This window comes from Macrobrachium nipponense, chromosome 7, assembly GCF_015104395.2.
Source record: "Macrobrachium nipponense isolate FS-2020 chromosome 7, ASM1510439v2, whole genome shotgun sequence".
NCBI classification, from domain to species: Eukaryota; Metazoa; Arthropoda; class Malacostraca; order Decapoda; family Palaemonidae; genus Macrobrachium; species Macrobrachium nipponense.
In genome coordinates, this window is record NC_061109.1 from 114,369,043 (window position 1) to 114,396,227 (window position 27,185).

A 27,185-nucleotide genomic window follows, 5' to 3' on the forward strand; every position below is an offset into this window, starting at 1 on the left:
GCTTCTTGACCTTGACCGTCGTCGTGTTCGGTGTCAAGCGTTCTTGTTATCTCGAAAGATGAAATGCTCTCTTCCACTCTTTCGATTGGCCTCATGACGATGTCACTCCCATCTAATTCTTTTCCACTTGACTGTTCCGACTCATTAAACGAATCCTCTGTCGTTCGACCATGAATCCGGTGTGAAATATCACGATATCTACCCATTGATTCATCGCACGCACGTGAAGATGTGTCACTAAATTCCTGTGGGTCAAAGGGACCAAATGCAAGACCCCCTTCGTCAATGTTGCAAGTGCTGCTACCAATGCTCTCAATGCGAGAAGTCATCTCAGAGCAAGATCCCTCAATATCACTTCCGCCAGACATGTCCTTTAGGAAATAGAATCTCCTCAGGCTTTCTTCCACCTCCCCCGCCGCCCCCGCTCCCCCATTCCTCTGCCATCGCCACCTGAGGCCGTTCACAACCAGGTTCGGAGAGAGAGAGATTTCCCTTCGATTCTTCGGAGGAAGAAAAGGAATTTCGGTGACGCTGATTTATTTCAGGCAAACTAACTGGATATTCGATGTCCTTTTTCCCTTGCAGTTGGTTCTGAAAAGGATGATTTTGGATGAATGCTTCCGTAAGTGACTGAAGATGTGCAGCAGCAGGGCCTGAATGTGAACGTTTTGACGCTCCTCCATTGTCAGCACTACATGCATCCTCCTCCTCCTCCTCCTCCTCTTCTTTCTCAGAAATGTCTCTTAAGCGTTCCTCCGTCCCATAATCGCATTTGGAACTACTTGAAGAACTGAAGCTACCTCTTTTACCTAAAGTGCATTCTTCGTATAATTCCTGGAACAAGAAATTCGTCGCATCAGCAGAGAATGTGTCATCGCCTCCACCATCATTGTCAAAGATGTAATTCAAATTCTCTATGACGCCTCGAAATATTCTCGAGCTTCTGAGTGGAAGAGTATTCATGTCTTCCTCCTGAATATCCTCTTCTGAACTGTCCTCCCACCTGCCGAAGTCATTCTTCTCAAAATAACCGACTTCTCCCTTCCTGTCATCGCTTTCTTCTTCTGGTCTGACCTGGAAAAGATTCGCGCGCTCTCTGATACCGCGGTGGTCTTCTCTCCCGTCAGAATATTGGATAATAGAATCCTGAAAGAAGAAAGGTGAAGGAGTCACATCTTCTATTATTGTTTCCAGGGAGGTAGGTCTGGATGACAGATAACGGCTCTTTTTCTCATGGTATCTCCGGATGCTAAACGGGCTGCCGCCTGGAAATTCGGGTATCCTCCTGGATCCTTTTATGGCCGGGTGGCGGCGGTGATTTTGGTCCTCATTTGATTTAGTCTCGGTTTCCATGGTACTTCCGTCTCCCAGATGGGCCTCATTATCACTGGAATGACTTTCATCTGGTGAAAGTGTTTCTACCACCATTTCTTTCTCTTCGCCTTTATCAGCTCCTTTCTCGTCTCTGATATCATCCGAGTCTTCGTTTACTTTCAGGCAACAGGATATACCACATTTATTACAGTTCTTCGATTTTTCAGAATTTTTCGCCTCCTTCTCGACAATTTTTTTCGAGTTTCGTTTCCCATCTAAGTCACTGGCTGCGTCTGTCCCTCTTTGCGTCCTTGCGTCTTCACCCCTTTCTTCAGTGGGGTGACGCTCTCCCTTTGGGAGTGAGGAGCCCCCTTCCCGAGGGCATGTTTTCCAATAGTCTTTCAGAAGTTTTGATTTTCCTCGCTGGCTTTTTCTCCCCTTCGGGTCTTCATACTCCGCCTGAACCTCGACGGGAGTGCCTCCTTCGTCCGACTTTGCTGTCTCTCGAGATTTCTCTTTTTTCCGTCGTTTCTTTCTGCCATCTTTCTTCGCGTCCCTATCGTCATCATCCTGCTCTTCCTTATCCGCGTCATCCTGGTCCTCCCCTTCCTCGCTCCTTTGTTTTTCTATGATCAAGCCCATATTTCTCTTACTTTCATACAGAACCTTTTTGCAATTTTCAGTTCACAACTATCCTCTGTTCCTCCTACACCAATATCCATCGTGAGTCGCTTCCAAATAGTGTGCACTGTCCTCTCTTCCACCAATTTTTCGGAAAGACAGGCCTGGCATTTTGGAGTTGAGGTAATTTTGAATCACTGATTTACTAATGCCTCTGTCCAGCTCATCTCTTGTCTCACCGTAATTTTGGATTTTGAGTTCACTGAACCGATTACGCTATCTAATTACTGCCCTGGAATAAAATAATGTTTAATAGCACTGAACTGTAATAGCAAGTAAAAGTAAATCTGGAAACAATGATTTTTAGACATAAGACACAAAATGACACAAACATTTTTAATGTAAACAAATTTATACAACTGAAATACAATAATCAATTATCGTAATCATTATTCTTTAAAAGCAGTGGACGAATTGTAGACTACAGAAAGGTTTACCAGAAAACATTTCTGCGAGATAGGACACAGAAGTGAATTTTGTCACCGTATCATGAAAGAAAAAAAATATACTTTATGCTTGACATTTTGACAATTTTACTTTTTCAGTTATAACAAGTCCACAGTACTCGGAAATACTAAGACATATTTCATAAAACTGTATACGAAAAAAAAAAAAATTTCATACACAAACAAAAAGGGGTACCACCAATTCTAAGTAAAAAAAATAGCATCTTTTATTAACTATGAATGTGGCAGGATATAACATTAAGAGAAAGTAGTAGCATAGAAATTATTTACCATTTAACAACACAACAATAACCTTATTAAATCCAGTTACCCGGAATAATTAGAAAAGAAAGGAAAAGAAAGCAAACTCTGTGAAAAATCTCTCCCAAAATTCATGAGCATCTTTGAATGAATACCTGCAGGTCCAGCTGGCTATCGACCAGCCAATGACAGAACACTCACTACTATCAAATGGTTGAGTTTTGTCAGAGGAAACAGCTTACTAAATAATATATGTCCTGAAATCAGGACATATGTTCAGGCGAACTACAATTCTATTCAAGGATTATCTACAGATTACAACTTTAATTGTAAGAGCTATAAACTATATAAAGATTACCGATTTCCTACGCAAATCAACATCTCCTGCTGACAGCTGTTTGACTGATCAGGTGAGAAAAATATAATCAGATAGTCACAATGAAAAACCTGTCTGGAAGGATCTATTTGCAAAAGATACCTTAACGAATATCAAATTTTAAATCATATTTCCTCTTCCTAGCCACATACATAAAAAGTTCGCAATTTCTGTCCGGGCCAAATATTCCATAATGTTCTATTTTGTTTTCGGGCAACATACCAATAAATTCACATTTTGTCCAGGCCAACAAATATCAAATTTTAATCAACATTTCCTCTTCCCTAGCCAACATACCATAAAGTTCCATTCTGTCCCGGGCCAATATACCATAATGTTCCATTTTGTTTCGGGCAAACATACCATAAAGTTCCATTTTGTCCCAGGCCAACATACCATAACGCTCCACTAAGCCAGTAAGCACATTTTCTAGACATCTTGAAGTCAAACACACAGGCAAACAAACACCAAAAGAAAAATTTCCTGAATCCTCCTCAAGATTTGAATTTATCTCAAAATCTAATAAACATATTACTGAATTCCATAAATAACTATATATATCTTGTGGACAGGCTGGCAAACAGACAAAAGACATACACGCAGAAAAATTTCCTGAATCCACATAAAAAAAAAAAAAAAAAAAAAATATATATATATATATATATATATATATATATATATATATATATATATATACGTGTATATTATATATATATATATATATATATATATATATATATATATATACACATCGTGAATTCACATCTCAAAACCGCTAACATTTATATGGCTAAAAACCAAACTTTGGGCAAAAATGTCACTGAAATATGTTACTCAATTTTTTACTAGTTATGTTACGGCCTGAGGAGCAAAACAAAAAACTTCATAAATAAGTATCCAGATCTAACTAAAAAAAAAAAAAAAAATCCATCACCAACTAGTTGGATATCTTCAACAAACATGCAGACCTCCAAGTCAAACAAATTAGCGAACAGTCAAAAACAAAACGAGAGGAAAACATTACTTCCCCTAACTTCGTTGTCAGGTGTAATAAACACGAGTGAATACAAAACATCTTCCAAAAATCGCTGGTGGAAAGAAATTGGGTAAACAAAGTTTTCTTTGAAAGACGTCAAAATCTTAAGAATATTGAAGACCGTTGTAACCTAAGTCTGTAATTCTAGAAACATTCACCGTTGACAAGATAAATAAAACGATCTGTTCGGCACAAACCTGGAGGGAATTACAAATTGCGATAAAAGAGCAGAAAATAACTCTACCGTGCACAATGACTCCAGTAGTTGTCTTTCTTTAACCCACAGACACTCACTAGAACCTAACACCAGTTTTCCATTCAAAGCAGCTTTTTCCATACAAGGTACCTCATACATTTAAAAGAAAAAAAAAAAAAAGAGGAAAGAAAACCTGAAGGGTATTCCTCTTTCAGAGAAGAAAAAGGGGGAATCCCGCACAAAGGCCGTAAGAAGAGAGCAAGAGAGCGAGGGGAACAAAAGCAAGGTTAACCCCACCACCATCAAACGTTTCAAAGGTCAGAGAAGTAGGTGGTGGAGAGGCGTCTAAGAGTATTGACGCAATCCAACGGACTATTCCCCTTAATGACCCTTGCCCTATGACAGAAGGTCAGATGGGTGCCAGCACTAACCCTTTGGCCTAAAGTCTTCATAACCGCCACCCCCTCTCCCCCAACCCCCAAACTCTTCTCCCTTCCAGCCGATGCACCTTTGATATAATCAGACGCAGCGCGAATAAAATACCAATCGCAAATTGCCGTGCAGTGCAATACCCCTTTAATGTAATTCCTTAAGGTGGTCGTTCCCTTTCATCACTTTCAATCTTTTGTTTTCTTGCTTTTGAAAAATGGGTGGGAGATTGCTTGTTCGCTTGATGCATTGGGGAGATGGCTGCGAGACGGAAGCACACTAAAGGCGGGAAGGGCGGAGGTGAAGTCGAGTTATGGACGGTAATTCATCATAGGTATTTGCTTGCAAGCAGAGATAAGTGGATGCCAGTCTTGCCTCGGGGGGCCAGAGCGCTTTCGCTTTCAGCGATTTCCTTTTAGATTTTCCGAATGCAAGAATGTTTCAGCGAGGATATATTTCCCCCATTCTAATGCATTCTTTAATTCTTCAGGCTTCGCCGTTTGGTTTTAAGTGGTGCTACCCAAAATTTTTTCGGTTCTTTAACCAAACTTACATCTGTTTTCCATACTTCAACAGGCAACAGATTACACATGAGATTTTTTTTTAATCTGGTGCGTACTTGTATACAATGACTCAAAACTACTGTATATAAGAACCTTTTCATAAGAAAAAACTGACCGTCATAAGACAAAACAAAGGAAAGAACTGATCTCTGAAACTGCCTCGCCGTCATTATTTCCAGTGTATATGAAAGTCATCCAGCTGTAAGCAAAGTCGCTTTCGAGGATTGAAAACAAGATCTGCAAAAGAGCACATATAAAAAACAAGACACTGACAAAAACAAAAGTGAGGTTGATGTGTTTTGGAATATCGAGACTAACTTTAAAGTATTTGATAAACAGGTTCGCCCCTGCAAAGGCGAAGATCATCAAGTCGAGCCCCTCCCGCTGTTTTTGTTTTATGATTTTGTTTACATTCTGATGTAGCACCAACAACTGAAGACACTCCCATGAAAGTCCTCGAAACATATATACCCAATTCACTCTTCATGTCGATAGAGGCAGACCGGATTTTTTAAGGCGACGCGGCCATAGCTACCGTATATTAGTTTGTTTGGTCGAGGAACTGAACGCGGGTTCACGGTTTTGAGTCGAGAAGGTTAACTCTGCACAGCGAAGACCGACGTCGAATCTAAGCTTTGTAAATTGGAATCGTGATAATCATATTCCTCGATTAAGTAACAAAGAATCCTGATAACTGGTGTGAAGATGTAACTATACAAAACAATAAAAGTTTTGTGTGGCTGCAAGTACAAATAAATAAAAGAATAACAAAATAAAAATCTCCAAGACTTGTGCATAAGTTTTTTTTCAATCCATTATTCAATTGCATTTTTAGAGAAATTATGTACAGAATATATCACATTGTCCGTCCGTGCCTCATGAAAGAAAATTACAGCAGCTTAAGTTGTTAGATAAAAAGGAAGGGAAAGGCGCTGTACACCTGAATATAAAGTTTAATCCACAGAACATTCAGAAAGGGCCACCGCCCCCAGCCCCCAAACCAAAAAAAGAAAAAAAATAAATAAATAAAAACCTGTCTCTCGTAATTTGACAATTTTATAATGTCACTTTTAATGTTGAATGAATTTTTTTTTTAGGTCTTCACAATTTTTGAAGACCATTTTCCTGTACGATTTCACATTTAAAATATGCAAATAAAGTTACGAGACACAAAAAAGCCACCCACTGTACGGAAGAAAAATTACATTAATTATGTACGCAAAGTTTATAAGCCAACATATCTATATTAGCTTCCACTTTTTATTTCGAATTTTGTACACAAAATCCTACAAGCCCTCACGATTATAATTTAACACGTCGTAAAAAATACTAATAGCTGCGCAACGACATCATTACATAACGTGGGAGGACATGTTCGATTGAATATTCATGATCAATGCGCCGAGGCAGCGACGACTGAAGTAGCAAAAATATGAAAGGAAAAAAGTGAAATCGTAGGAAAATTTTCCCGACATAAAACGTGCAACCGACGAAGAAAAATATCGTCTTTTTAATGGTTGCTCTTAAATGATTCTGATTCTACATGAATTTGTTTGAGGAGGAGGAGGAGGAGGAGGAGGAGGAGGAGGAGGAGGAGGAGGAGGAGGAGGAGGAGAGAGGAGAGAGAGAGAGAGAGAGAGAGAGAGAGAGAGAGAGAGAGAGAGCGCGTTTGTCAAAACTTCGATCTTGGGTATAAACAAATAAATGTAAACAAAACAGAAAACAATACATTTAAAATATACGAGAGAAATACGACTCCTGGAGCAATAGTATCACTCAAGAAAACAAGAGGAAAAGCGATCATGGAACCCCGAGATGCGTTTAACCTTTGACCTCATCAGGGCCCACTTGAGGCACGCGCTTGTCGAAAGTGGTAGTTTGCATTCCTCCGTCAAGAAGCTAGACCCTCTTCAAGACTCGGAGTCTCCACTTTGATATTTATTCCTGATGTTCATTTTTAATATTCATTCTTCCCCTTGAGTCAATGGTTCTTCAACGCTTCGAGTTCTTTAACCTTTCCATGACTCCCGCTCTTTAGATGAAGCGCACTGAAAGGTTACAGTGACCTGACCTCTTTAAAGGTACATTTTTTTTTCAGGAAAATAAGAATTTCCAGATTAAAGTATAGCAAGGCACGAAATCCATACAACACGCCACTGACATTTACAGTGAATTTGCTTCAAATATTTCCTGAAACGTTGATAGGTAATACACATTTTAGGAGGATTATCACCACTGTCGAAAATGTTAGATTCATATCCTCAGTATGTGATTCTACACCTATAAAAGACTGACGCCCCCATGGAGTGTCAAATTGACTGCGTTACCGACACCATTTTCTGGCAATATCTCAGGAAACGTTCCCAAATATTAGCTTTGTATCCGGGTGTCGTTTTTAAAATAACTTTCTGACGTCAAATGTCAAGAGATATCTTGTATCTACTCTTGCATAATTAAATGTTCAGAGGATGAACCGATTCGGGCTACCCAATCTTTATTTGAGAGAGAGAGGAGAGAGAGAGAGAGAGAGAGAGAGAGAGAGAGAGAATCGATACATTTTTGGCTATCAATATAAAACCCCTCCACGGTCAATGTTGCAAGGGCGTTCGAAATATTAAATTGTATCATTGCTCATAGTATTTTCAGGATTTCAGATATCGTCTGGTTGGAGGCCCTATTAATAATTATATTAATAATGGCCTAACCTCTTCCTTTCGTCAGTTAAAGATCGAGCATTATTTGTTAAAGTAGGCTGCTTTTCCCTTGAAAGGCATATGTTTTTATTCATTATAAATATACATGTATGAATGCATATATATATATATATATTATATATATACACACGTATATATATATATATATATATATATATATATATATATATAGAGATGAGAGAGAGAGAGAGAGAGAGAGAGAGAGAGAGAGAGAGAGTTGTTCTCAGGCAGTTTTCAGGGAATGCCAAACCACAAGAAGCCAATTTCTTTAAGACAACATTTCTCCCATTTCCTAGATCTTTCCTCGTCTTCAAAGGTAAAACTTTGAAGACTGTTTCAGTCATGAACTCAAGGCTATCTTCAAGGTTATGTTCTACTTTGGAACTGGACTACAATATATAACGAGCAGTCAGAAATTAAATATTAATACAAAGAACCCGAAAAAAATTCAATTAACGAGAGAAGTTTTACAGATCAGGATGATTCTCCATAAAGCTTCGCAAGACTGGATCCTCTTTCCCTATAGAATTCGCGGATTCACGGATCACAACATTGTCTTTTAAAATCTTCCAGTGAAGAGGAGACATGAAAGCCACCTCATACAGGCTGTATTCGGTGCACGATGACTTTCCTAAGGACACGACTCTATACCCCGCGAAACTACGAGGCCATACACAACCATCTTGTGGACATGAGTGACATGAACTAGCCTCTATTTGACCTGCTCTGAATCTCCAGGACTTTTCAGATTATGTTCCCTCCCTCACTAGCAAACTGCGATTAGACCGCATGCTTCTTCACAGGTACACTTCACGAGACCGGAACCTCCTGCTACGACATTACTATAGTAGATTCACATCAACCGTGCATTTGATGTCCTGGCCCGTCCCTTACGACGCTCCTGACTGGCTGTTGATAAGCCAATCACAGGTCTGGAAACCTTCAGTCTCTCTCGAGAGTTCACATAGGCAGGATGTGTTTTCCTCCTCTCCTGAGGGATAAGTCTTTCAAACGTATACCTCAGGAGAGGTGGAACACACATCCTACCCATGCGAACCCTCTCGAGAGACTGGGAGTTTCCAGCCCTGTGATTGGCTTATCAACAGCCAATCAAGAGCGTCGTAAGGGACTGGCCTGGACATCAAATGCACGGTTGATGTGAATCTACTATAGTACCATAACAACGTGAGCAATAATCATCCGCCTCAGTTAGAAAAGAAAAAGGTAAACAAGTATTAGAAATGGCTTACCTAAATAAACACTTCCTAAGGATCAAGAGACTTGTCCTGAGTAAAGAGACGAACCAAATCCCGATACCGCAATGAAATATTTATGATTGACTAAAGCAACGTTCCTCCGAAGAGCTCCCATAGAAGGAAGAGTCCCTCGAGTGGCGCCGTTAAAAACTGCTGTAAACAACACTGGCTTCAAGATAGATGCATTAAGCTCGATGTGAACAGAGAGAGAGAGAGAGAGAGAGAGAGAGAGAGAGAGAGAGAGATGTCTATGCTGGGCGTTCGAGAGAGGGAGCAAGCGTTACATTTCTTACCGTTTATGTTGAGGTTACTCACGAACTTCTCAAACACACACACACACACACACACACACACACACACACACACACACACATATATATATATATAATATATATATCTATATATATATATATATTTATATCATATATATATATATATATATATATATTTGTCGAGGTAAAGTTCATCTTCCGCAGAACATCAGAATGTGCCCCTTCAAAATGCCGGATACAACGTCGATCATTAACAATAAGCCACGCAAGAAGAGTAAAGCATAACATATTCACCTGTTGATCAGGTGACCTTATCTATTCATCCTGGCATTTTCTTTATGAAGAACCTTGGCTCTTTATATGTCGGGGGGTATTTCGGTTACTTATACAGGGGATTTTAACATAACATATTACATTATACTATATCTCACATATAAGTTACAGAGAGAGAGAGAGAGAGAGAGAGAGAGTGTATACATAAAAAGACTTGAACTCACAAACACAGGTATAGAATGCATACCCACTGAGGTCGCAAGAGCTTTAGATGCAACAGGCAATAAATTAAGTTGCATGTGAAAGAAAACCATATTGATCCGTGGTTCAGGAAAAATCCACCCTCCATTAACACTACTCATAACCACATTGCTGGATCTTGCATGGAATAGCGAAAGCGAAGAAAACATCTTGATTATTTTTCAACCTTTAAGTATCGCATTTGACAAATAAGTAAAACTGAAAAGAACGAGGAATGTAGATTTTCCGCGGACTTTTCTTGAAGGAAGTAATTACTTTACTTCCTTTCTCGGAGTTTTAGGGATAAGCATGTTTTATATTTCCGGAGCCTTCCGGCTGCCACGTAAAAGTAACGAAGTTTTTCTTGAAACTCGGCGCATGTGTCATTCACAATACCGGATACTTGGCAGGGCGTTGAAAACTGTTGAAAGAGTTCATGTGAGGCTAAACTTGCACAAGTGAAAATAGCAAGCCGTTGAAAGTTTGACGGTCCAGCCGAATTCTGGGAGGAGTTATTCAAACCAGTGGACGTCATTTTGTGCGCGCGCGCGCGCTGTTTTTTTTTTTTTTTTTCTGTTTTAAACAGCATACCAGAGTAAGTTGTGAGCAAAGGGAAGCCATTATGACAGCCTGAAAGAAAAATCTTTGAGTTTCTTTTGTAAAGAGTTTCTTTTGTAAAGATGCAAAGCCCACTTTGTTCCCTTGGAAAATTCGCACAAAAGCAATAATTCACAAATATGACCGGGATCTAACAATACAAGTATAGCACAGAACTACAAAAGAACGCATGTACGCACGAACACAGCTAATACCTCAAAATCTATGCGGGAATGTCACCCACCTGGTGCCACAGCTAAATATTTCACGTGAAGGCTTAAGCCCCAGAAAAATGGGTTCCGAAATGTGAAGGGTTGAGGAAACCCGGAGACCACGAAGTGAGGGACACAGGAAGAACAGGGTGATGGAATGTGTAATGCACATCGTCTTTTCTCAGAGAGAGAGAGAGAGAGAGAGAGAGAGAGAGAGAGAGAGAGAGAGAGAAGAAAATGCAAACTTCGTGAGATGGACACTGGGAAGAAGAGGAGAACGTTCAAGAGGTAATACCGAATTGAGAGAGAGAGAGAGAGAGAGAGAGAGAGAGAGAGAGAGAGAGAGAGAGAGAGAGAGAGAGAGAGAGAATGTTCGCTTGAACACAAGTTTACAGGTGGAACTTTAATAAATAACTTTAAAAATACGCAGGAAGTGAAGCAGACGAGCTATTAGAACTAATGCAGACCAGACTTGCAAAAAGTTATATAACAAACTAAAAACTTTGGTCGAATTATGAGGTATGAGTTTGTAGGATAATACAATGAATGGCATGATGAATTTACTGATAAATTGATTAGTTAATAGGTAAGTTATCAACAATAACATATTAATATGATTGTTAATGTCCCTGCTACCAGAGGTCTCTGACCAACGTGTTCATCCTTGATTCCCTTGTCAAGAATGACAGAATGTAGCTGTGATTTTGTTTTGATTATTTCATATATATATATATATATATATATATATATATATATATATATATATATATATACTATATATATAATATATATATATATATAATAGTATTAATTATTATATTCGAAGATATGTCCAATGTCTGGTACATCAATTTCTCACCGACAAATTTTCGGTTTTGGTCTTTATACAAAAGAAATTGCATGTTAGGAGTCAAATGGCAAGACAGTTAGAAATGGTACCCTAAGGAAAATTACGGAAGGTCCGTATGTAGATGAGATAATGATAAAGGGAGATGGAAGTGTTATGGATGTGTTCTTCACACAAAACCCTGAAAGAACAGCACATGATAAGTGTTGGCTGGGCTCCTACGAGGGGTGGAGATTTTTGGAAGATAATGTAGAGGTGAGAAGCGAGTGGCGGAAATAACCCAGAAGCCCTCTGCGTCGCGTCACGCTAACAATATCTATCTATCTATCTATCTATCTACCTACATGCAACCACAAACGCACACGCATAGACACACACACACATATATAATATATAAATATATATATCCATGAAATTTATCACATATATACCTTTAATCTACTATATATATAAATGTATAATATATACATAAATACATGAAATTTTTTTTATCACATATATCTTTAATCTACAATATGCATAAATATTTATATATACATGAAATTTTTTATCCCATATATATCTTTAATCTACAATATACATAAATATATATACATAGATGAAATTTTTTTATCACCAATATATATAATCAATATACAATAAATATATATATATATATATATATATACGTATATATATATATAAATTATATATACATACATACACACATATAAACGTAAAATGTGTATGCACGTTGTATGTATGTATGTATTACATCAGGGCATCCGACAGCTCAAGTGATATTAAGGGTCTTTTATATTCTTCCCTTCGCGCGCTTACAAATTGAGCCTATAAATATGTAAATGGGACGTCAGCAGGCCATCAATATCATCTACTCTAAGAGACAACTCAACATTAATCTTCTCTCAAAACAATTCCTTCTCGGAACTCAAATCCATATCAGTTACTGAGGTTAATTAAACTGGTGTTCATAATAAAAGACGTTGATATATGTGATTACAGATTTTCTTGAAATATGAAACTACTAAAAAATTTTTTTATACAAACACATGACTTCAATGTTTTTTAAAGATTACTTTGGCATCCTTTTTCTTTAGATTGCTTTTGTCTGGTCTGTTTCATTCGTGTAACACAAAAGGAAAATACGGTTAGTGCCTACTTTTATGTGGAGTTTTTTCATAGATGACTCGAAGCGAGAGCCTATTATTCCTTTCCTCAACCATAGCATGAAATAAAACATGTACATCTACTAAACAATTTTATTAACCAAGTACTAGTCATCGCTTTGTGACTTTTTTTCCTAAAGCTCACCACTGCCTTGTTTTTTTTAGTGAGAAGAGAACTGACCAAAGTCTTTGGTCTAATTTATATATAAAATTATTAGGCAGTTTAATTAAATAAACTGCACCGTATACTTCGACTATCTCAAGGCTCGCCAAAAGGATTTATTCTTATGTAAGATCTGAAGGTTGGAGCCAGGTAAAGCTGAAGTATTGTAGCTGGACAGCAAAGACGGGAAAATACTGAAGGGAACGAATGGAGTTGTCACACAGGAAGAAAGCCGATGTTGCTGGGAGCTGAAAGGTCACTGCAAGGAACCTTCAGTGGTCCTTAACTTTTTGCAGACGGGTTGACAAGTCAACAACCTGTTGGTAGTCCTAACCAGCCCTCCATAAGATGACCTAGCATTTCCCCAAGGTTCGTTCTTCCCTTTCAGTCGTTGACCTGTTTTCAGTCGGCGATCTGCAAGATAAGTTGCCGTTTGTGCTTATGACATGTTTAAGATCTGTTTTACCCAAGTGGTACCACCCCTCGTTACGTGGACTTTAACCTAAGACATTCTGTAATGACTAGTCCTGCATATAAAATGTAACTTTAATAATCAAAAGAGACAAGAAACCTCATTGTTGGAAATCAAGTCTTATGCAGCTGTTCTATATCGGAGAACTCTGGAATGGTATCTTTCTGTACACTGAAGAGGTCTGCGCTCTGAATGTCTTATGCGCTGGCAGATAGAATGAGGTCAATTTTAAGGGCATATTCGCCGTAGAAAATTCTAGTAAGATTATTCCGTTGTATTAACAGAAATTTCCCTCTAACAACACCTGAACACTAATGGCAAATCATCGAGCAAGCATTTTGAAGAAAATGTTCCGTACCGAGAAATGAAGAGCTGATGCAGCACCATCTCATTTACTTTCCTAAAACATTCTCAGATTTGTTAAACCTATCATAAGGTAGTTCTAAAATAATATTATAAATAGGCGCCAAAGTAAAGATTGCAAATGTAATATGGTAATGAATCATCAAAGTTTTAGCATATGAAATAAAACAACTCAAGTTCTATTACCCTAATAAAAGAAAATAAAAAATAACCCATATACAACACATTTCTAGTTATAACAACCCTCTTTTAATCCAGTGTACATACACAAAACATCATATCAAAGCGTTACTATATTCACAAATAACTGTAAAGTTACTATTTCTAGTGGCAAAGTACAGAATGACCTCCAACTTTAACAATTAACAATATTACAATATTAGTCAGTTCGGCTGACACAGAATAGGACAAAACGTTCGCCGACTACTAAAATGCTTAATAAAATACGGAATTCTGCAGACTTGTCAGCTTCACTGAACATCCAGTAGCAATAATGTTAAAAGCAAAAATATGGGCAACCGAAGAGATGGATATTTCAACAATTACACAGAAATTCAATTAAAGAGTCAACATATACATATATGCAATTTACTGGCAACAAGAAATTTCGAGATACAACTCCCCCTTATTTTGCAACATTAATATACTTATAATAAATATGGTATATAAATATGTATATATATATATATATATCTATATATATATATATATATATATATCATGCGCGTGTGTATGAACAGAATCTCAAATCCACAAACTAGAATTATGAGTACAATAAGGCAGTATATACATCCACTGACATATTCCAGGCTCCATTACGTTATCAAGCACTCAGATATTTTATAACAAAGCCAATAAAAGAAGGAAGAATGTCCCAGGGGGAGAGAGAGGAGATCCTTGTACCATTAACGTATTCTTTCATTTTTTATAACCCTTTAAGACATAAAGGAATTTTTATGGATAACCGATGTTCATTTCCTTCCACATTTTCTTTTTCATTCTTTTAATGGTAAATTTGTTACATGGCCAGTCTTGCCAACTGTTCATGGTAATAATAAAGCTTTATCATACTGCGCCTAGGTACAGGAAATATGCATATTACAAGTGGATCCTTGTTTGATATACACACACACACATATATGTGTGTGCGCAGGTGTGTGTGTAGTAATATATATATATATATTATATATATATAATATATATATATATATATATATATATATATATATATGACCAAGCGGTGAGAAGGGTAGCCTTAACAGAAAAGGGTCGATCTCTTACTTAAGAAGGCCAAAACCTTTATACACGAGCTGTTTACATTACACAAGTACTTTCCGTTGAGCCGCGCACTGCATTCTGTAAGTGGTAGTTAACCCACTCAAGTGGGTCTCAACCAGGAGGAGAAGGACATTCTCCTGAGAAGGACATTGAGCTAGCATCCTAATCGCCCTATGGAGCTACCCCGTCCCGGGGACAAAATTTTATGATATAAAGTTGTCATAAGTTATATGTATATATATAATATATATATATATATATATATATATATATATCTATACACACACACACATATATATAGTATATATATATATATATATATATATATACTCTGGCGGTCCATTGGTAGCGCCCTGGCCAATGTATTTGAGAGACTGGGGTTCGATCCCGATGTGAGCCATAAATTTATTTCTGTGAAACGAGTGCTCATGTGTTGAATAGTTCCATACATACACACATAGTACACACACATATATGTATTAAATAAATGTGCATGTATGTGTTAAATATATACATAAATAAATTATAAATATATATATATATATATATATATATAATATATAATTATAAATTGTGCATGTACGTATGTAAATAAAAACTTATACATATTAATTTATATATAATATATATATATATATATATATATATATATATAGATATATAGATATATATTATATATATTATATTATACTGAGACACGACACACTTTTACCGGATGTTCATTTTTTTTGTTTTGCACAGATTCCCCAACCCGAGCGAGGAACCAATATCCCTTCTCCTTCTGACCTCTTGTCCTTCATCAGGTATTCATTGGAAGAGCAACATCTGCCTTCTCTTTTTCAAAGAAGCGAATGGACTCTAGTCCTTCGGAAATTGGTTTATCTGTGTTCTGATTAATCTTGATTCGGCTCGAGCGTCAGGGAGATCGAAGTGTCAATCAGGAATAGACCAATTTTAATTAATTGTGAAATAAAATAATAATAATAATAATAATAATAATAATAATAATAATAATAATAATAATGATAATAACTAATAATAATAATAATAATAATATACAGCGGCACAAGATCAGGCCCTAAGAACCAGGTATGTTCAAAGAACGATAGACGGAAATAACATCTCTCCCAGTGATGTAAAGTAAGTGCAATACGAAAAATGAAACCATAAACCACATAGCAAGCGAATGTCCGGCACTTGCACAGAACCAGTACAAAAAGAGGCATGAGTCAGTGGCAAAAGCCCTCCACTGGAGCCTGTGCAAGAAACATCAGCTACCTTGCAGTAATAAGTGGTACGAACACAACCTGAAGGAGTGATAGAAAACGATCAGGCAATGATCCTCTGGGACTATGGTATCAGAACAGATTAGGGCGGTGATACGTGCAAATAGACCAGACGTGACGCTGATTGACAAAATCAAGAAGAACGTATCACTCATTGATGTCGCAATACCATGGGACACCAGAGTTGAAGAGAAAGAGAGGGAAAAAAGGTAAAAAAAGGATAAGTCTATCAAGATCTGAAAATGATTAGAAATAAGAAGGATATGGGATATAGCCAGTGGAAATCGTACCCATAATCATAGGAGCACTAGGCACAATCCCCCAAGATCCCTGAAAAGGAATCTAGAAAAACTAGAGGCTGAAGTAGCTCCAGGACTCATGCAGAAGAGTGTGATCCTAGAAACGGCACACATAGTAAGAAAAGTGATGGACTCCTAAGGAGGCAGGATGCAACCCGGAACCCCACACTATAAATACCACCCAGTCGAATTGGAGGACTGTGATAGAGCATACAAATAAATAACAAAAAAAAAATAATAATAATAATAATCTTCTATAACAGTATATGTGTATATATATATATATATATATATATATATATATATATATATATATGCATGTATATAATGTATATATATACATACATGCTTGTATATATACATACATGTAATGTATGTATATATCATACATACATATTCATAGATACATACATATACATACATATATACCATACATGTATGTATGTATGTTTGCGCGTCTAGAAACAATTGGCAAAAGTAATTACTATAGTCGTGTATCTTTTGAAATTACCACACGGCTATTATTGGACATCGTCATCATCCTTTCAATGAGAGTGATGCACTTAACGGCTCACATGTAGCAGCGTTCACTCATTACCCAGGTAATGATAATGCTGATGGTTAAATGTTAATACTTTGGTATATAACAGTTATAAGAGTAGTTCTAATTACAAATTATTTCAACGCTGTTGGTAGATTGTTCAGATGGGATACGCCCTGCATTATAGGAGTCGGGAGGAATACGTCGATTTCATTTCACAGCAATACTCTTCTAAATATTAATATTTATAATAACTTATCTGTATGAAAATGCAAGAATAACTCCATAACTTTCGATAGATATTTAGCCTACCAAATTTCCAATAACCGTCAGAAATCATGTTCATATTTGTGGGATGACATGCATGTCAAAACTCATATCAGGACCAATGATTCCCTGGAAACTCGGCGACAAGGTCATCCGTCAGTCCAGAGAAATTCTCCTGGATCTGGTAGCGATTCACAGATCCATAAATCTGGATCAGAAGCCAGATCCAGATACTATTTCTCATGGAATTTTTGATGGACTATTTCTGTTCTTTTAAAGGAAGTGGCTATGTACGTACGACAGAATTTCACATTCAAAAGGACAAGTCAATATCGGACGCGTAACTGAAGCCGTTTTCGCGTAGCATCACTATCACGAACATGCAGGAATTCAGTTTTGCGTCAAATAGAAAAAATAACAATGGCTGCTTGTTACACCGTCTGGCGGTATGGCACTAAAATAGGCCGGGAAAGGTAACAGTGTGACACCGTCTTGTTAGGTTCGAACAGCCAAGATGCTCAACTAAAGAGGCATAGTTACCTGAATTGACTTAATTTAAGGAGAATTGCCTGGAAATAAAACTTACATTTGCTGAAGTCTGTTAACTTTATATATAAAAGTAATTATTTTACATGGCAAATGAAATTACAAACTTAAAACAACCAAGAAAATACGAATATATCTGCAGAACCATACACAGCTTACAGCTATGATGGATATATTCAAATACGGCAATTATTTTGATTTAACTATGTGCGACACTATCTCTACCAACTTACTTTCATACAGTCACACAAACAAGAAATAAATAAATAAATATAATCATATTTATGTAAACATATATACGTATGTGTATGTATATATCTATGCATGATGTAATATATATATATAATATAATGATATATATATATATATGATATATATATATATATATATATTATATATATGTATATGCATTAAGGACACACTTTCTCAAGGAACACTTGGTACAGAACTCAACGCACATGTTAATACGACTTATAAAGCTCTAAAACAATCGTTAATCACGAAATCGACCATGGGATGGCCTACAGACAGGAAGCAGATGCCCTTTGGAGACTCATCATCCATGGAATAACACTGAAGGTCCACTACGAGAGAATAACTTAGGTCTTCATCTGCCCCAGCCGTGTAGCTGCTGTCCTTATGATGAGAAACTGCACATCCCACAGGATAACCAAGGAGTCCAGAACATACGTGGTTTACAAGTTTAAAAGTCCCTTGACAAGCCAGGCTGACAAACCAAAAGAAGGAACAGGCCCACACCAAAATTTGTAGATGTACATAACAAAAACCGACACCAGATGACCTAATATAAAATGTTGGAATTACTAAGTGAATAACTGTGGGTAACTGGTTACTGTCAGGTGACTGATGAAGCAGTTATAACCACATTACAACAGCCCGTGCCGAGTTCTCAGGAGTCTCACGGTTTATTTACTGTTTATTCTTCTTTATTTTTGTTTATACGGCTGCACCATGGTAGAATCACTTTTGCCTTAGTGATAGCTATATGAGTAAATAAACAGACGAACCAAGCAGCAATTTTCGTCTGTACTTTAGAAACTTTGACACTGAAGATAACAAGCACGGAAATTGGAAAGGTATCAAATGCAACAAATGCACTGCTATACATACATACATACATACACATACATATACCTGTATACACACACACATATAATATATATATATATACTATATATATATATATATATATATATACACACATATGTGCGTGAGTGTGTCCGTGAATTTATACTTACGAAGTCAATTATTTTAACTGTGACTTTGCAGAGTCGAAATACACTATTTTGAGAATATAATTAACGCCGTAAGGGTTAGCGAACGAGAGAGTCCATAATGAGGTCTGTATTTCGGTTTAACTTTTTTCCTTATTTTTACAGCCTTTGTTTTTATATATCCGGTACCATCTACTTTTACAGTCGACACGATTTTTAGAATCCATTCAAATTTAGAGTTCAATATACACCTTTTCATGGGCATCCAAAATAATTTATCTCTCTCTCTCTCTCTCTCTCTCTCTCTCTCTCTCTCTCTCTCTCAATATTAAAACTGAAAATACATTGTAAGAATGTTCAACCATAAACCCAAAATCTGATAACGTAACCCGAAAAAGAAAATAAAATAAACGAAAAAAAAGAAGATTCTTAGTAATACGATAAAAATTAAAAGAAACCCAAATGGAGTATATACATGAAAAATCAATACCAAATGAATAAGAAAATAAGAGGAACAATCTAATATGCTATGAAAGTGGATAATATAAAAGGGAAAACTGACAACAATTTGTATAAGAAAGTAAACGAATTGTGAAGACGAAAGGGAAATGATTGTTACATCTGATAAAAGAATGAAAACAAAATGGAAGCAACATTATCTGATCAACAAGCAAAAATAAAAAGGGAAACGCCCTCATCTACAATAAGCAAATAAGAAACAATGGAACAAATCTTGATATCTGATCAAACCAGCAGCAATGATGACATCGAATATAAGTTTCATAAACGATAATAAAAAGAAAGAAAAATTCAAAGGAAAGTTATAAAACCTGATAAAAGAGGGAAAATAAGAAAAAAGGGAAACGTCATAATACCGGATAAAAATAAAATACGGGTGAGACAATAATAAAAACGAAAAGGAAACAGTCATAGTACCCGATTAAAGAAGGAAAATCAAAAAAGGGAAACTAAGCAATATTCCGATGGCGTGGTTGGTCGAGGTAACTTTGTCCACCCATAAAATTAGAATACATAATCCCTAATGGCTCTCATATGACAACGTGGCCCAAAGTTACGGCGGAGAGAGAGCCTTCCATATCACGAACTTCCACCATTACTCGCCATCCCCGAAGCATAAGCGTACAGGATATCACGTAACTTATCATTTAACCGTAACACTATAGTATGCCATAGGCATTGAACTGCCTATTATTTTTGTGCTTAAAATGTTACTATAGTGAAAAGACGGATTTATAATTAGGGAGCGCGGGACTGCGTGAGTTTATGGTAAGGATGAATTACGAGGCGCATACAGAGGTCAGACGCACTGTTGATGAGTCTTTGTGGGGATTTATGAATCTACAATTGTTACGTTAGTTACACTGCACAAGGGGTTCAACCATAATTCAGCTGGTATCTTATGAATGTGGCAGTCGTGCATACAATATATATATATATATATATATATATATATATATATATATATATATATATATATATATATATACACACACAAACAATTATTATGTGTGCATAATATAAATCTCTATATGTGTGTGTGCCGTGTGCGCATACGTATGCTTGAGTTCTTTCCAGTATAATTTTCTTGACAAGTTAGTTTGTAAGCAACTAATCTCACGGAAGTACATACCTTTCACAGACTGGGTAACGAAGTAGGTATATCACGGTACATAGCGTGATACCGATATGAGATTTAACTCTTCGGAAAAATGTGTTTGCTTCCCCCAAAATAATGAAGACTACAGACCCCATCTTTATTCCGTTTTTCGGTAATAACACAGCATGCTCTTTTATTGACATAGGACCTCTTGTGCATTATGCTTGATTCACCAAATGGAAATTTCAAATACCAATGCCATTACGTCAGATAAGTACGAAGAGGCAACTACAATCAAATTAATTCAGGCTATCAAAGCTCTTCCGCGCAGACCCACGGACGCATTCCTTGCATGGTATTGTAAGGAAGTCACCAAAAAACGACTAATGTTGAAAAAATACATACATACATGCATGCATACATACAGCCAAATATAACGTATACACACATATATATACACATATATGAAAATATATTAATTCCTAGGTAGAGCGAATTAGATATTAAAGAAAATTTGTAGCTCGATGTAATGTGATATGACATATATACATATGTGTAATATACATATATGTGTGCTAGATACAGATACAAATAGACACATAAACAGTTATACACAGTTTTCGACATACCTAGACGAAGGTATGAATGTATCATACTATTAAGAACAAAAAAATAAACAAATAAATGCTACATGTACGTGTACGTAAACAACCCTGGAGAACCTTCTCACACTCGACAGAGAAGGCACCTTTTGGACCCTATTCATCGACACTAGAAACGGGAACAGAGAATAATTCAGAGGATGTTCTCCCTCTCTCCCGCGTGTTGACTTAATCAGGAGAAGATAAATACGACTGGACTTTGTGACATTCATGGCAACCAGACGACAGAACGGATGAGGCGAGAAAAACTTTTAATGGCTTGGCAGGAGCCACTAATAGGGAGAAGAGGGAAAGGAGGGTATAGGATGTACGGTGGCATTGTGGAAGGACTGAGGGGGTATAGGGGTGTGAGGCAGAAGGATAAAGCGTCAGACATGTCAGGGATATGGAATAAGTAGGTAGGGGTGGTTGTAAGGAAACTTGTCGGGAAAGTTAGAAGACATAGGTAGAATGTCGATAGAGTTGGGGATCCAGAAGGAAAAGGTGAACTCGAACAGAGAGAGAGAGAGAGAGAGAGAGAGAGAGAGAGAGAGAGAGAGAGAGAGAGAGAAATCTTTAGGACATTTCTCAAAGAATCTTTCTGTTTCTATCTAACGATAAAGATTTTTGCGGAACAACTGAATTTCTGATTTAAATAACTTTTTCACTTTACTTTGGGTCGACTACAATAGATCAAGTATCAAAAAAAACTATTGTACTGTTTCTTTAAGCAGTATTTTCTATCGTTGTGATTTACTTCTTATTTCTAATGCTTGCACTGGTTTGTTCCTTTGTCTTTGTTGTTCTGGTGTACTGGTGGAGTATATAAAAATATCAGGTTCTAGAGCTTGTGCTTCGTAGCTCTTGTGCGAAAATTAAATTATGCTGAATCTAAAGAGGGCGTCCCCAATGATTATTTTTCTTTGCACTTCAATCGAGAAAAAGCCGATAGAAGAGCCACGGGGCAAAAAGTGCTGTTTTACGTTTAAACAATCAGTTGGCAGAGCTAAAAGATGAAGGGGAACCCAAGATGTGTACAGCTCTATTTTGATATGCTTCACTTAATTGAAAGTCCATCTCCCCCCCCCCCCTTTTTTTTCTTTTGCTAAGTAACGACTGAACAGCAACATTTTATAAAAAGTACTGGTGAAAAAAAAGACTGCTAAAACAGTAATATATATTTTGATAGTCATTTATCTATTAATCAATATGCAATCGCATTAAATAATATGACAAGGAATATGTAAAATACAGTCAGGATAGTGAAACTAGGCAGAATGATGATGATTATGATGATGATGATAATGATAATGACTTCCTCCACAGTCAAGTAATCATAAACTCCGCCTTATTATAACGCACAAGGACCGCCCACAAACACACACACATACACACACACAGTAGGTCAGTAGGTACCTGACTGACTGGATATTTGTTATTTATTTCTTATACCCCATTATAAAAGGATCATTTATTAATGCACTAAACGTTTTCTGTAAGGGCATTCACCTCTCAAATACTGTGAACATCAGCAGGAAAAGAAAGAATAAGTAAATACATGTTATTTTGGACTTTTTAAAATAATCTGTCTAGTCGCCACAGTGTTATTTTCATTTACCTAAATGGCAGACAAGATTTGCGACTTTAGCTTGTAACCACAGATACGTTTGTTTTTAGACTCGGGGGTTTTGTCAAGATGAGCATAACAATTCAGTAAGATTTGATATCAAAGCATGGAATTAGTGGTTATATTCACGATTCTCCACAACCTTCCCATATATGCTGAAGAAAAGAAGGAATTCATCTTTCATGTTGTATTAGCGTCACTGGTATCACGAAGGGAATGATGGGTCACACACCCCGATGTCTTAGATGACTCAGCATATATAAACAGACTCGGCAAGCTAATTAAGGTTATTCAATGTATGCAAGTTCCTTCTAAAAGAAAACCTGAAAAACGATAGGACAAAAACGAGATTGAAAATAGTTAGCAATCATATTCACCTTCACATTTCATTTGAGCCATTGTATCTAAAATATGTAACCTTCGAAACATAAGGTAGCGGTGCTTCAGTATTATCAATAGTTTGCAAAAATAAACAGAAAAAAAACTCCAGTTGTCTCTCAACGAGAAAATTAAAAAGTCATGAAGAAAAACCAGTCTAACTTATTCATTTTATCGCTATAAAACTGGAGACAGTAAGGATAAATATAAGCTTCTTATATAATTTCTGCATATAGAATTTAAATACGATAAATTACTTCGACCAATGTATGTAGTGCTTTCATGCTAGGGGACTCAATTTGGTACCATTTAAAGGCGAACATTTTTAATTTATCGCACTACGTTGAAAAATTAAAAACACAAAAATAAAAGGTCAAAATGACGGGTGGGAGTTAGAAAACAAAATTCTATGCTTTGCTGTACAAAAATATTTACCCAAAATATAATAGATACACATATAATTTTTTTGCGCCATGCAAAGCTTCCATAAAATTGCCTCTCTAGTGATATGTAGTGTATATTGCTATTCATGCCAGCCATTGTGCAGTAAAGCATAATAGCCTGCTTTTTACGGGATGGGTGCACTATGCCTGCATATGCAAAAACGGTTTAATCTATTATAACAGAAATTTTTTTCATTTGCTGCAATATTCCAAGACAAAAGATAACTTTTACCTTTAATTAGTTTATTCACCTACATCTATCAACATCCAGAAAGCACTCAACTTGGACAGGTAACGTACATCAGTTTATATAATAGATATATCATAAGACGAATCACTTGTAAAACTATTACAATTTTTGCCATGGGTACATTACTAATTATATACCAATCAATGTGCAAATATCAATGCGATGTGTTAACAGCATAGAAAACCTTTAGTTTTAGTTTATGTATTCAAGTCTGCTTTAGCTCGGTATAGTCCATAAAACAATACGAAAACGTCAAGTTCCACAGATATCGACATAGATTTCACATTAACATTACCATAAATTTTATCCGTATTCTTTCTGTTATTGCTATTACTAAAGTAAATTCCAATCTACGTGCATTTCTTTTTAATTTCATTAGTGTTTTAGTGTTTCATATTTATCTATTTCTTATCTCATCTCGGTATATGGCAAATTGTTTTTATAACAGATCTAAACAGCAGGCCACTCTCTCTCTCTCTCTCTCTCTCTCTCTCTCTCTCTCTCTCTCTCTCTCTCTCTCTCTCTCTCTCTCTCTTTTATAAGGTACCACAAATTCCTTCCCATCCCCTACAGAAGGAGGCAAAATAAAACGCTACTTAGTTCTTCTGAGTGATAAGATGAAACGCCCGCCCCTAAACCAATTATTAAGGATCTAAGCTACGCGATGAGAAGAAACATCAACATCCCACAGGTAACACAGGGGGCGCAGAATAAAAACATATAAAAACATCTGGGTGGGCAAAAATTCCCTTTATCTGATGCCTCCCTGGTAACAGCTGTGGCGATGTGCTCACGACATTGATTTCCCTTGCTTATGGTTTTGCTTCACAGGTGGCCACGTCATTGCTTAAAGGTACGCAGGTGTTTCGGCATGGGTGTGGAAGCCCACAGAGAGAGAGAGAGAGAGAGAGAGAGAGGAGAGTGGGGACGGTATGGGAAGATGGGAGAATCTCCTCCTCTCACGGGGATAAGAGGAAGACCCAGACGGCCAGCTCCATCCTTTTTTTTTTTTCTTTTTTTTTTCGGGTAACCCCACAAAAAGTGTATGAATAACTTTCGTCTCAAAGACGAGTTTTAGAAACGATTTTCATCTTTTCACAAACTGATCCAATAACCTGTCGGTTCCGGGTTTATCCGTGAATCTTGACTCCTTTTAAAGTTGAACCGTGAAATGGAAAAACAAAAAAGGATCCCGCCTACCCCCCCATGAGGAAAAAAAAAAAGCCAAAAAGACCCCGTGGTGTGCCCCCCCCCATGTTGCCGATAAGATTTTCAATTATATGTGATAAACGCTGGTGTGTTAAGGCTTCAAATTCCGAAAAAGATCAAATTAAAAACAGAACGGGGATGAGAATATGGGAAGCATAAAATCTTTTTTAAATAAATTGAAATAAGATTTAAGCTATATGTGATAAACGCTGGTGTGTTAAGGCTTCAAATTCCGAAAAAGATCAAATCAAAAACGAAACGGGGATGAACACGGGAAGCATGAAGCATAAAATCTTTTAAATATAATTTGAAATAAGGTGAAGCATAAATTGTCTTGTATATGATTTGAGATAAAGTACGCAAGCTTGTGCAGACTCTCCATTTTCTGAAATGGAAAACGACTGCTGCTGCTGCTATCGCCGGAGGGGACACTAAATCAGAAATTTCATTTGCATTTGAATCCAAGGGTTCACAGATGAGCTTTATCGCGCGTCTTTAGGTTACCTAGGAGACGGAGCTTCGTGAATAAGTAAGATGGTGAGAATCTCCCGGAGTTAAGAAATATATAACCCAGATATGAGAGCTTTTCTTCCCGTTCTTTTCTCTCGCTCAGATCATTTCCTTTTTACCTATATATATATAAAACACCTTTTTATAGTCGCAATCTTTGCACTTTTAGCTTTTCTTATAGAAATTACTTTTAGACTGCCTTTATTTGTCTGTTTCATAAATTGGCAATATTCCTGTGCACAATTCATCTTCCTTTTTTACTTCTTTTCTGAAGTATTTCCTGCTTATCTTCTCGTTCCAAAACTCCTGCAACGTTATTATGATCATTATTTTATATATATATATATATATATTATATATATATTATATTTAATATATATATATCTATTAATCATAGCGCGTTTCTTTACCTAGATAATCTACCGATTATTCCTCTTTCTATCGTTCGACAGTTACTTTCACACCCAATATCTTAATCTTAACAAATTACCTTTAATTATTATTCAGCACGAGAGAATAGTCCTGAGGACTATTGCGGAAAAGGCCACAAACTTGTTAACAAACTTTACAAAAGAAAAAAAGTAGAAGAATTTCATAAGTGAAACAGACAAGAACGTACAAATAGAATTAGTGACAAGGAAAAGAAAAATACACACTTGAGTATCAGTGCTTCAATCCTTCGACTTTTCTTTTCACACCCCTTTCTTACTTATGCAAACCTAATAGCCTTTACTTCCCTACTCCTTTTACAAGTCGGAATAATTTAGTACTTTTTCCTTATAGTCACCTTCCTTGCTTCGTCATTTCTCCTCCTCCTCCTCTCCTCCTCCTCCTCCTCCTTCCTCCTCCTCCTCCTCCTCCTCCTCCTCCTCCTCCTCTCTCGTCCTGACACCTCCTCAACCAACCGGGGAATGTTTGCAGATGTCTGCCGGCAAATGCAATTAACTAACTTACGCGAATCGTCAGTAATCAGAGCTGTTTAATTTGCTCCTTACTAATTGCCGTATTCCGTTTACAACCCTCCGTGCTGTGTACATCCAGGTGTGGAAATGAACTGATACAAGGAAGTAACACTTCACCACGTTAGGTAATTGGTCCCTTTCTGGGACGCTCCTTCAATCAGAGAATGTTGTGCACAAACACGACACCGCGCGCGCACAATGACACACACACACACACA

At 36.8% G+C, this 27,185-nt stretch overlaps 1 protein-coding gene across 1 annotated transcript in view; it reads right to left on the reverse strand.

The window, feature by feature from the left end:
• Positions 1-351: 351 nt before the first annotated feature.
• The window catches only part of LOC135217678 (uncharacterized protein DDB_G0283697-like), a 51,608-nt gene continuing 24,774 nt past the window's right edge, over positions 352-27,185 (reverse strand). The window contains exon 2 of the mRNA XM_064253648.1: positions 352-2,227. Coding sequence (XP_064109718.1) covers positions 352-1,956 — 1,605 coding nt within the window. The 5' untranslated portion in view covers positions 1,957-2,227. The remainder of the gene's footprint in view (positions 2,228-27,185) is intronic.